The 12,779-nt window shown below is 45.3% G+C and overlaps 1 protein-coding gene across 3 annotated transcripts; it reads left to right on the top strand.

The window, feature by feature from the left end:
• The first annotated feature begins 1,437 nt into the window (after positions 1-1,437).
• Positions 1,438-8,126, top strand: LOC106573734 (potassium/sodium hyperpolarization-activated cyclic nucleotide-gated channel 2-like). 3 transcript variants are annotated; one of them, XM_014149078.2, is made up of 2 exons: positions 1,438-4,016; positions 5,953-8,126. In XM_014149078.2, the coding sequence occupies exon 2, from the start codon at positions 6,536-6,538 to the stop codon at positions 7,520-7,522; it is 987 nt and encodes a 328-aa protein (XP_014004553.1). In that variant the 5' UTR covers positions 1,438-4,016; positions 5,953-6,535; the 3' UTR covers positions 7,523-8,126. The 3 variants fall into 3 exon arrangements, with proteins under 3 accessions (XP_014004553.1, XP_014004548.1, XP_014004538.1); XM_014149073.2 differs by lacking the exon at positions 1,438-4,016 and adding an exon at positions 4,023-5,114; XM_014149063.2 differs by lacking the exon at positions 1,438-4,016 and adding an exon at positions 4,023-5,739.
• Positions 8,127-12,779: the final 4,653 nt, after the last annotated feature.

Below are 12,779 nucleotides of genomic sequence, written 5' to 3'. Positions count from 1 at the left end.
TGGAGATAACTATCAGACATCACTACATCTCCCCTTTTCTGAGAGAAATCCAGACTATACATCCTCTCTACATAATACAAATATTCACCCTGTGGACCGCTTCAATACAAACTATTTGTATTTCAATAACATATATTTTTAGTAACATAGAAACATACGTTTTCTGTTTCTTTAACATCGACAATACACATAACTGTGTCATCTAGGACATGGGGGTGGACAGCCATTTGTCCACAGCAACATAAGGATCATTCTGCCCTGAAACAGTTGCTGTTCCTATACCTCTTGCTTTTTTCTCAAGTGTCTCTGAACCTCAGTGGTAGTTTTACCTCTCCACCTCTGGAGGTCATTCTCACCAGTTGTGTTGAGGCTGGCTGAGGTGGTGGACTGAGTGAGGGGATGGGAGTTAGATGGCTCACTGGTAGACTGGGTGACTCTTTTGTTGTTCTCTCTGGAGTAGGTGACTCTTTTGTTGTTCTCTCTGGAGTAGGTGACTCTTTTGTTGTTCTCTCTGGAGTAGGTGACTCTTTTGTTGTTCTCTCTGGAGTAGGTGACTCTTTTGTTGTTCTCTCTGGAGTAGGTGACTCTTTTGTTGTTCTCTCTGGAGTAGGTGACTCTTTTGTTGTTCTCTCTGGAGTAGGTGACCCTTTTGTTGTTCTCTCTGGAGTAGGTGACTCTTTTGTTGTTCTCTCTGGAGTAGGTGACTCTTTTGTTGTTCTCTCTGGAGTAGGTGACCCTTTTGTTGTTCTCTCTGGAGTAGGTGACTCTTTTGTTGTTCTCTCTGGAGTAGGTGACTCTTTTGTTGTTCTCTCTGGAGTAGATTACTCTTTTGTTGTTCTCTCTGGAGTAGGTGACTCTTTTGTTGTTCTCTCTGGAGTAGGTGACTCTTTTGTTGTTCTCTCTGGAGTAGGTGACTCTTTTGTTGTTCTCTCTGGAGTAGGTGACCCTTTTGTTGTTCTCTCTGGAGTAGGTGACTCTTTTGTTGTTCTCTCTGGAGTAGGTGACTCTTTTGTTGTTCTCTCTGGAGTAGGTGACTCTTTTGTTGTTCTCTCTGGAGTAGATTACTCTTTTGTTGTTCTCTCTGGAGTAGGTGACCCTTTTGTTGTTCTCTCTGGAGTAGGTGACTCTTTTGTTGTTCTCTCTGGAGTAGGTGACTCTTTTGTTGTTCTCTCTGGAGTAGGTGACTCTTTTGTTGTTCTCTCTGGAGTAGGTGACTCTTTTGTTGTTCTCTCTGGAGTAGATTACTCTTTTGTTGTTCTCTCTGGAGTAGATTACTCTTTTGTTGTTCTCTCTGGAGTAGGTGACTCTTTTGTTGTTCTCTCTGGAGTAGATTACTCTTTTGTTGTTCTCTCTGGAGTAGATTACTCTTTTGTTGTTCTCTCTGGAGTAGGTGACTCTTTTGTTGTTCTCTCTGGAGTAGGTGACTCTTGTTGTTCTCTCTGGAGTAGATTACTCTTTTGTTGTTCTCTCTGGAGTAGGTGACTCTTTTGTTGTTCTCTCTGGAGTAGGTGACTCTTTTGTTGTTCTCTCTGGAGTAGGTGACTCTTTTGTTGTTCTCTCTGGAGTAGATTACTCTTTTGTTGTTCTCTCTGGAGTAGGTGACTCTTTTGTTGTTCTCTCTGGAGTAGGTGACTCTTTTGTTGTTCTCTCTGGAGTAGGTGACTCTGCAAAAGCCTGAAGGTGTCGCCTGTTTCTCTGAGCGATGGTGCCGTGTTCAGTTTCCACAACGTAGGATCTCGGCTCTGGAGATTTGCTGATGACAACTGCTGGTGTTTTCCATCCTTTCTCTCCGTCCAGCTTGACTCTCCAGGGTGTAATTCCAGTAGGGGGCGCACTGTATGCCTCCTGTTATAGAAGAACTGGTAAGCTTGTTTGGCTTTCTGGTCCTTCTGTTTAACAGTGTTATGGCTGAAGTGTTTTGGTTGGAGTTTCCCATCCAGCACGGGGACCGTCGTCCGTATCTGACGTTCTGTCATGAGTTGTGCTGGGCTTGCTCCTGTTGCGCTGATGGCTGTGGCTCGGTAGCACATCAGAGCCATGTGTAGGTCTGGTTGTTTAACAATTAGATTAGCTGTCTGTACAGCTCTCTCCGCAGCTCCATTTGTCTGAACTCCTTGAACTCAGTGCAGACAAACTGAGTAGCGCTGTCGCTAAAGTGCTCCGTAGGTATCCCCCATCTTACAAACATACCTTTGAGGCGGGTGATGACCTGCTGACTAGTGGTAGTGGGCAGGTGAGCTATTTCTACGTCCCTAGAATAGTAGTCCACCACTATGTGGTATTTCCATGTCCCTAGAATAGTAGTCCACCACTATGTGGTATTTCTATGTCCCTAGAATAGTAGTCCACCACTATGTGATATTTCTATGTCCCTAGAATAGTAGAACACCACTATGTGGTATTTCTATGTCCCTAGAATAGTAGTCACCACTATGTGGTATTTCTATGTCCCTAGAATAGTAGTCCACCACTATGTGGTATTTCTATGTCCCTAGAATAGTAGTCCACCACTATGTGGTATTTCTATGTCCCTAGAATAGTAGTCCACCACTATGTGGTATTTCTATGTCCCTAGAATAGTAGTCACCACTATGTGGTATTTCTATGTCCCTAGAATAGTAGTCACCACTATGTGGTATTTCTATGTCCCTAGAATAGTAGTCACCACTATGTGGTATTTCTATGTCCCTAGAATAGTAGTCACCACTATGTGGTATTTCTATGTCCCTAGAATAGTAGTCCACCACTATGTGGTATTTCTATGTCCCTAGAATAGTAGTCAATACTATGTGGTATTTCTATGTCCCTAGAATAGTAGTCACCACTATGTGGTATTTCTATGTTCCTGGAATAGTAGTCACCACTATGTGGTATTTCTATGTTCCTGGAATAGTTGTCCACCACTATGTGGTATTTCTATGTCCCTAGAATAGTAGTCACCACTATGTGGTATTTCTATGTCCCTAGAATAGTAGTCCACCACTATGTGGTATTTCTATGTCCCTAGAATAGTAGTCATCACTATGTGGTACTTCTATGTCCCTAGAATAGTAGTCACCACTATGTGGTATTTCTATGTTCCTGGAATAGTAGTCACCACTATGTGGTATTTCTATGTTCCTGGAATAGTTGTCCACCACTATGTGGTATTTCTATGTCCCTAGAATAGTAGTCACCACTATGTGGTATTTCTATGTCCCTAGAATAGTAGTCACCACTATGTGGTATTTCTATGTCCCTAGAATAGTAGTCCACCACTATGTGGTATTTCTATGTCCCTAGAATAGTAGTCACCACTATGTGGTATTTCTATGTCCCTAGAATAGTAGTCCACCACTATGTGGTATTTCTATGTCCCTAGAATAGTAGTCACCACTATGTGGTATTTCTATGTCCCTAGAATAGTAGTCCACCACTATGTGGTATTTCTATGTCCCTAGAATAGTAGAACACCACTATGTGGTATTTCTATGTCCCTAGAATAGTAGTCACCACTATGTGGTATTTCTTGCCCTGTAGCTCACACAGGTCGGCTGGGATCTTCAGCCACAGACCCTTAGGTAACGGTGTCATGACAAGTGTTTCTCTCTTTTCAGTTGGTTTGTTCTCTGTACAGAACCTGCATGACAGAACCTGCATGACAGAACCTGCATGACATCACCTTTCTCGCAAAGTGGACGCTGATCTGCTCTGACTGGTGCAGGATTTGTGTTGCCCTCTCCAGTGTCAAGTCTGGCTCCAGCTGTAGCTTTTGTGAAACATCACTGTCCATAATGCACAAAATGTTCAAATGCACAAAATGTTCATTCCGTTTTTCAATCACCACATCATAGTCGAATTAATCATTGTCATCAAAGGACAATACATTGTAGACAATCTCTGCATCTTTCCCCATTGCATAAAGTTGTGAATTCACCTGCACCACACCGGTCTCCTTATCCAGTTACGATGCCACTCAACTGGAAAAAGTATCCAGATAGGCCATGCTGAAGGCTGCAAGAAATCAAACGGCTCTGGTGGGTTGAATTTTGACATTTTCCTCACTAATCGTCGGCGTGTGAGTTCTTTAATTGTGACACCATGTCATGATGGAGACCAGGCAGTGAATTATCCGGTTAGTTCTGTTTACTAACTCTTAAATCAGACAATTAACATGCAGTCAAACGAGCTACTATCTGCTAGTCCTCATTGCTAGGTTAGTTATATCCGGTTATGATGATGACACGCATAACCGATCAATTATGGAGATAACTATCAGACATCACTACACTCTCTCTCTCTCTCTTCACCCCTCTCTCTTTCTCTCTCTCGCTGTCTCTCTCTCTCTCTGTGACGCATTTATGTTCGGTGTGCCTGGTCCCCATCCATCAAATCATTTTTTTTAGATTGTTTGAGAAACAAATAATGAACTGCAATTAAGCCATTTCAGTTGCCAGTTATTGCGGCCGTTGTCAGTCATATGCGGTGTGGAAATAGATAAGGCGTATCTCTGTCGCTGTGGCTGGTGGAGATATTCGGTTTGACCGATGCCATTAGATGCTGAGTTTTCTGAGGTGCTTCAGCTGTGTCCTATATTGTACGGACTGAGATGACCCAGATCCGTGTGCACGGCGACTGCCCATAAACCAATTAACTGTCTCTATTCTGTTTCTTATCTTCTCTCCCATGTCCCTTTTCTTCCTGTCGCTCTGTTGCTCCTTAAGGGGAAATCCACTCAGAAATGGTCGTTAAGCATCATACGATGCATTTTGCATCATCATGAGGATGCGGCAAGTGACAATTTGATTTTCTAAAGTCCTATATCTTGAAAATGTGATTTCTGACATGCAAAACACTTTGGAAATGTATCAACAGTGGACTAATGAAAAAAAAAAATATATATATATTTTGGGTTGGATTTGTCTTTCAACGCACCTCTCTCTCTCTCTCTCTCTCTCTCTCTCTCTCTCTCTCTCTCTCTCTCTCTTACTCTTTCTCTTTATTTCCCTCCCTCGCACAATTCCCCGGTTGTATTGGGGTGGATGACGCGGCACCCATACCTGTGCTGTGTGCTTCTTGCGCCGGCTGGGCGTGCAGCCTGGGGAAGGAAGGGTGATGGGGATGCTGCTGCCATGGTAACAAGCCGATTAGATTCAGACCTTTGTGTGTATTTATTTATTTAATATTTCAGTTGCGTGCGTGCCTGAGAGGTGACAGGCGTTTTGGAAGTCAGCCTGCAATCGGAATCAGAATATTAAGACTGGTGTCGCGTTCCTTTTGAGTTATGATTGGCCATAGAATTGCCTATTTAAATATTTGGCTATACCTTCTCAAGCTCAACAAGTTATTTCGGTTGGAACAGGACTTCATGGATCTAATTCATTCAAGCGCACTTAATTTCCTTGCATGGTTTTATTCATCAAGATTCGTTAAAAACATGTAAATGAAACGAAGGTTTTATTAATCGTAAATGAATAGGATGGGCTACAAAGATGTCGCTGTAACGGTCCAAGGATGTCATTGGGAGTGACTGGAGAAGTGGAAGAGGAGGGGAAACGCGTCTGAAATAGCAGAACATTTATCCGGGCGGGTTTGGAGACGTCACATATTCTGCACTTGCCCAGGTTGTCTGTTCTGTTTGTGTTTCCGAACTGAATTCCGAAAATAACCCTAATGCTGACGCTAACAGCGTGTCTTGTTTTACGTGCCCGGACAAAGGGAAAATGATCGGCTGTTAGGCGAGTGTGGACTAAATTGGGGGTACGACCACTTGCATATGTACTCTTGCTTATTTTCGTGTTTTTGTGTGTGTATCTCTGTCTGTGTTTGAAAGCGTGTTTCAGTATAAATCAGTGCGCGGGTGAGTCAGACTGTGTGCGGGTGAGTCTGTCTGTGTGTGTCTCGTGACCGTTTGTGTCCGTTAAAACAAACCGATCCGTGCTGATGAGGCTCACGTGTACTTGTCATTCATAGGTAGCCAACCACCCAAAACTACCACCTCTCATCCACTGTGAAGATGAACTCTTACAGAATACTACCATGTGTCGATGAGAGCAAGAGGGAGACATATCCTTGACAACCAGAGAGGGGGGGTCAAAGAGCGACCTGCGTCATGCCTGGTGTCGAAACGCTGAGGGCGGCAGTAGAAAGGAGAAGGTGGACCTCAGGCCAGGAGAAGAAGGGAGGATGGAGAGATCTCGATGAAGAAAAGCAAGCTGGGGAAAGGAGGAGATAAGAGAAAGCACTGCCATCATATTTTTGGAGTGACAAATCTATTGTTGTTTTTAAGTGGCAAACTCCCAGAGGTGGGGTTAGGATGCACAGATCAGTGGAGAGGAGACAGATCACTACAAGCCATTGGAGATTATACAAATTTGAGGTCAACTATTTAATCACCACCTTTCTCTTTCCCCAGACAGTCTTAGGTAGTAGCATTTTATTAGGCTCCTAGTTGAACATTGACAGGACATCTTGTCCCGTTTTGACAATCTGTTTCCAGAGTGAGAGTGACCGGTTATATTGATCTCCCTTTGCCACCCTTCTCCCTGGTTAGGGGATGGATGGGGTGGCGGGAGGTGTTGGGCCCCCTGGCGGGGGTGAGGGTCGGCCGGGTCGTAGTGGAGGAGACTCTAAGAGGCGCAGTAAGGGCAGCCTGCCCTCCCCAGGGTACCGCCTCTCCCAGGCATCTCTGGAGGGGGACAGGTCAGGGGTCGAGGGGTCCGGTTCCGGAGGGGGGCGACGGCGCCTCTCTATCTTGAGTGCCACCAGAGACGGCCTCCCCTTCCGTTCAGCTGGCACCCCGACCACCCCTGTCCCCCTGCCCCCTCCTCCAGCCCCCTTCTCCTCCGCCCAGCAGCGTTCTGTTGGCTTTTCCTCGTCACGCGCCGCCCTTGCCTCCACTTCCTCCTCCACCGGCACCGGAGTGGTCGTCGTAGCGTTGGGCCCGGAAACCACGACAACCACGGCTTGTAACACCGTGGCGGGCACGCCGGAGATGGGGAGTCTGTCTGGGACGGGGGGCATGGGGGGATTTGGGATGGGTCTGGACGGGGAAGACTACAGCTACTCCAACCAGTCCACCTTCATCCAGAGACAGTTTGGAGCCATGCTGCAGCCGGGGGTCAACAAGTTCAGCCTGCGCATGTTTGGGTCCCACAAGGCCGTGGCCATGGAGCAGGAGAGACTCAAATCAGCAGGGGAGTGGATCATACACCCCTACAGCGACTTCAGGTACGCACCATACACCCCTACAGCGACTTCAGGTACGCACCATACACCCCTACAGCGACTTCAGGTACGCACCATACACCCCTACAGCGACTTCAGATACGCACATACACCCCTACAGCGACTTCAGGTACGCACCATACACCCCTACAGCGACTTCAGATACGCACCATACACCCCTACAGCGACTTCAGGTACGCATCATACACCCCTACAGCGACTTCAGATACGCACCATACACCCCTACAGTGACTTCAGATACGCACCATACACCCCTACAGCGACTTCAGGTACGCACCATACACCCCTACAGTGACTTCAGGTACGCACCATACACCCCTACAGTGACTTCAGGTACGCACCATACACCCCTACAGTGACTTCAGATACGCACCATACACCCCTACAGCGACTTCAGGTACGCACCATACACCCCTACAGCGACTTCAGGTACGCATCATACACCCCTACAGCGACTTCAGGTACGCACCATACACCCCTATAGCGACTTCAGATACGCACCATACACCCCTATAGCGACTTCAGGTACGCACCATACACCCCTACAGCGACTTCAGGTACGCACCATACACCCCTATAGCGACTTCAGATACGCACCATACACCCCTACAGCGACTTCAGGTACGCATCATACACCCCTACAGCGACTTCAGGTACGCACCATACACCCCTACAGCGACTTCAGGTACGCACCATACACCCCTACAGCGACTTCAGGTACGCACCATACACCCCTACAGCGACTTCAGGTACGCACCATACACCCCTACAGTGACTTCAGGTACGCACCATACACCCCTACAGCGACTTCAGGTACGCACCATACACCCCTACAGCTCTAGGGAATGGAAAATATCATGCACTCTGACAGCCACTTCAGGTCCATACAGACCATACAGCCTTGCCAGGGGGGAGGGAGGGGGTGGGGTGGAGAGGCACAGTGAGGGAGGGGAGAAGGAGTCTGGGTGTCTTTGGATGGGAGAGAGACGAGGTGAAAGACACAGTGGGGCCATGACCCAGAGGGAGAATATGTCCATCCTTCAGGTAAGAAAGAGAGAAGAAGGAAGGAAGAGAGAAGAAGAAAAGAGAGGAGTGATCAGGAGATGGAGAATAGAGGGGATGGATGGATGGATAAAGGGATGGTCAGAGCGAGGGAGAGATGTGTTGAGGATATATAAGACAGTGGAGGAAACAGGTCCGACAGAGTGTGGGTGAAACACCCTTACAGCAACATCACTTCAGTAACCACAACACTATGAATAGTGGAAGAGAGGAGAGGGAGGGATGGAAAGAGAGAGGGGGTGAGAAAGAGGTGTGAAAGACAGGGCAGCATAGAGGGAGAGCATGTCACACCTATCAAATCTCATGTAGGCTACTCCATTCCATCCATATCAATGAATAAAGGCTGTCTTCATTTGACCTCTATAGCCTCATCTCCTTGAGTCCTTTCCTTTCCCTCATAACAACTGAAGAGATTTGACGAGGTTTCCATAGTTTATCAAGTCTTTCAGACCAGTGAAGGAGAGGATGAGAAGGGGAAGCTAATGGGATGTACCCTGAGAGGAAAGACAGAGGGAGAGAAGAGACAGGACGTGCAGGCTGGCTGGTGGTGAGCTGATGATAAAGTTGGGGAACATCCTTCATGAACGTCCTTGTTACTAAGTTAGTAGAAGCTCCTTAGAATAGAGAGAGAAAGAGAGGATTTGTGAATAGAGGGAGAATTGAAGGAAGGGAATCAGAGGAAGGGGGAGAGAGGGAGGGAGGGGAAAAGACAGAGAGGGGAGAGAAGGAGGGGAGAGGTAGGGGAGAGAGGGAGGGGAGAGGAAGGGAGAGAGAGGGAGGGTGAGGGAGGGGAGAGAGAGGGAGGGAGATACTTTCTTAGAACGTGCTGTCCTGTCTAGTTTCTTTTTACTGTAGTTCCGTAGCCCTTTCCTGCAGTCAAATGACCTAGTGGCTTCACAGGTGGAATGTTATTCATATTTTTCATACTTTTATAAGTAATAAACATTATTTCAAAAAAGCTGCTGAAAATCTGATGTTTCTATGTCCCTGTGGCTCAGTTGGTAGAGCATGGTGTTTGCAACGCCAGCATGGTGTGTGCAACGCCAGGGTTGTGGGTTCGATTCCCACGGGGGGCCAGTACAAAAAAAAAAAAATGTATGGATTCACTACTGTAAGTCGCTCTGGATAAGAGCATCTGCTAAATGACGTAAATGTAAATGTAAACAGTTTTGTTATATTTCAGTCTTCTGTGATGTCTATAAAGTGTAATATTGGGATGCGAACTCAAAATGGAATACATTTGAACTCTATTCCTGACATGGTACAGGTGTCTTCTTTAAGCCCATAACCATGTGTGTGAGGTGTGTATTTTAGTTTCACAGTAGATGTGTTTAAGACTACCTAGAAAAACTCTGTGTGACCCTGATTTAGCCCAGTGCAGTAGGTTCATTGAACCAATCTGATAGAGGATATAATGAGACATGATGTGTTACACACACAACACACACACACATGCACATACATGCACAACACACACAACACACCACACGCACACACTGTGTGTTCTCTGTGTGAAATATCTGTGATGTAAGTTGTCACTGTGCTTGCCCATAAAAATCAATCACGCATAAGCCCTGTTTATACCTGCCACTAACATGCCTCCTTTTTCCTGATCTTGACCTGGTCTTTCAATCGTGTCTAAAAATGTGTCTAAAATGTGGGCATAATAAGAATGTGGACAAGTTCAGGACAAAGTACGCATGTTAGCACTCGACTAGCCTGTACCCCCGCACACTGACTCGGTACCCCCTGTATATTGCCTCGTTATTGTTATTTTATTGTGTTAGTTTTTATTTTTTACTTTAGTTTATTTAGTAAGTATTTTCTTAACTCTATTTCTTGAACCGCATTGTTGGTTAAGAGCTTGTAAGTAAGCATTTCACGGTAAGGTACCTGTTGTATTCGGCACATGTGACAGATACAATTTGATTTGATATAGACAGGGTTTTAGATAGAGGCCTGCTGGCTTGGCCCTGTGTGTGTGGTCATGTGGGTGAACCCAACACAACACTGGCTAATTACTGACAGTGTTTTAGAATCACAAATCTTTATAGAGAAAACCATCACATTGACAGTCCTCAGAAGGAGGTGAGGTGATCCTTAAAATGAAATGTCTTTAACATCAGGCGTTGGATGTCTGTGAACATTTCATCATGTTGAAATCACTTCAGGGAATTAGATGGGGAAACATGTTGAAACTCAGGGCTCCCAAGTGGTGCAGCAGTCTAGGGCACTGCATCTCAGTGCTAGAGGTGTCACCACAGACCCTGGTTCGATTCCAGGCTGTATCACAACCGGCCGTGATTGGGAGTCCCATTGGGCCGCGCACAATTGGCCCAGCGTCGTCCGGTTTAGGGTTTAGCCGGGGTAAGCCGTCATTGTAAATAAGAATTTGTTCTTAACTGACTTGCCTAATTAAATAAAGGTAAATAAAAGAAAAAAGAAATAAAATCACTTCAGGGAATTAGATGAGACATTTTCTGGTGGTTGCTAGGTGGGTGTGTTTGAAACGTTTAAAACACTTTGTAGACTTTGTAGACTGATGGATAATCAACCTGTCGAGTGGTCTCTGTGTGGCGAGAGAGACAGAGTAGCAATCTCCAGACAGGCCTCAGAAACAATGGATTACTTGATCCCCCAGTCTCCTGGCCCACTTTGGTTCCGCCAGCCTCAATCGAACGCACACACACACACACACATATGAACACGAACACACACGAACACATACACATACGAACACACACACATTCTCTTTTTTTTCTTTCTCATACTCTACAACTCAATGGAGATCAGTCTCAGCTACCCCTCTTCTGATTCCAGTCAGGTGATGGAGGGAGGGAGATGGAGGGATGAGGGAAGTACAGAGGAGAGGTTTAGAGAATTGGATATCCTCCCTTTGCACTTATTACTATTCACACATTCCATCACAATATGTAAATGACTGCACTATTCATTCTGTTATCACAATTGAATATGCATAAATTATGCATAATATTCTAAATTATGCATGTAGTGTATTCATTATGCATAATTCAGGCATCTAATCTTTCAATTAGGTACCTGTAGTTTGGATCTATGAATAGAGAAGGGAGGGCGACAGACTGATATGGAGGGTACAATGGAGGGAACGAAAGACAGAGAGCTTAGTGACAAAGCCCTAATGTGTGTTTTGTCCTGACGATGACCTTGGACTCCGGAGGTGTGTGTGTGTGTGTGTGTGTGTGTGTGTGTGTGTGTGTGTGTGTGTGTGTGTGTGTGTGTGTGTGTGTGTGTGTGTGTGTGTGTGTGTGTGTGTGTGTGTGTGTGTGTGTGTGTGTGTGTGTGTGTGCGCATATAAAGTCTATCTTTGTTGAGTCTGGTGATAAGCTCTCACACCCATCACCTCATTAAGATAATACGAGTAGCCAAGACATAATGAGGAACAGAAAGAGAGGGGGAGAGAGTTGGAGAAAAATGTATTAAGAGAGACGTTAGAGGGATAGAGACAAAGTTCCTTTGTCTGGAACATATATTAGATATGCATATATTTCAGGCCAATAAAGCTTTAATAAAGCTAAAATAATAATTGTGAGAATACAGTGAGGCAGGGGGGAGGGAGAAAGTGGGGAAAGAGAGGGGGAAGGAGAAAGAGGGAAAGAGAGAGGGGGAGGAGAAAGAGGGGAAAAAGAGAGGGTGGAAGGAGTAAGGGGGAAAGAAAGAGAGGGAAAAGTAGATATGTCCCAGATGCTTTAGTTTTGTTTAAGAGAGAGAAGTTGGTATTTACTGCATCAGCTAAGATTAGGAAGATGAGATAAGACTAATTTCCATGTCAGAAATGTTCTGCTATTTCTTTAATAACCTGCAGATACTTCAAGGTGTGGCTGAGCATGTCTCTGCATGTGTGTCTACCCATACAATGGAACCTTAGTTGTCATTTACATTTTGTCAAGTTCTAACAGGAAAACAATGAACTGAGACACAGGAAGGAAGTGACTTGTATTAAGAGAGATGACTGCTTGGTTGGAGTCCAGTAGAGCAGCAATTCCATTCAAACTCCAGTCTGCTCATGAATAGAACACTGATGAGGATGTCAATGAGAATCTCACAATTCAGAATTGGAATTTCTATGACATTCATCTCCTGAAATAAATTGACTGGAACTCTGTTCAGAAAAACAGATCTGGAAACATATTCATCCAGATTGGTTTATGCGGGTGTAACAGGATGAATACAGATTGAACTACTTTCTCTCACTATGGATCTGGTTCCCTTTTAGCTAACCACACCCAGCCATAGGGCATATTCACTTAGAAAACAAGGTGCTATCTAGGACCTAAAAGGGTTCTTCGGCTGTTCCCATTGGCAAACCCTTTGAAGAACCCATTAGGGGTCTATGTAGAACCCTCTGTGGTTCTACATGGATCCCAAATGAGTTCTACCTGGAAACAAAAAGGGTTCTCCTATGGGGACAGCCGATTAACCTTTTGGTAACTTTTTTTCTAGTGTAGAAT

This window comes from Salmo salar, chromosome ssa02 (genome assembly GCF_905237065.1).
Source record: "Salmo salar chromosome ssa02, Ssal_v3.1, whole genome shotgun sequence".
Classification (NCBI taxonomy): Eukaryota; Metazoa; Chordata; class Actinopteri; order Salmoniformes; family Salmonidae; genus Salmo; species Salmo salar.
This window is presented reverse-complemented; position numbering and strand designations above follow the sequence as displayed.

Excerpts from the sequence above, each read along its gene's own strand:
- LOC106573734 (XM_014149078.2), top strand. The coding sequence starts at position 6,536 with ATGGATGGGGTGGCGGGAGGTGTTGGGCCCCCTGGCGGGGGTGAGGGT.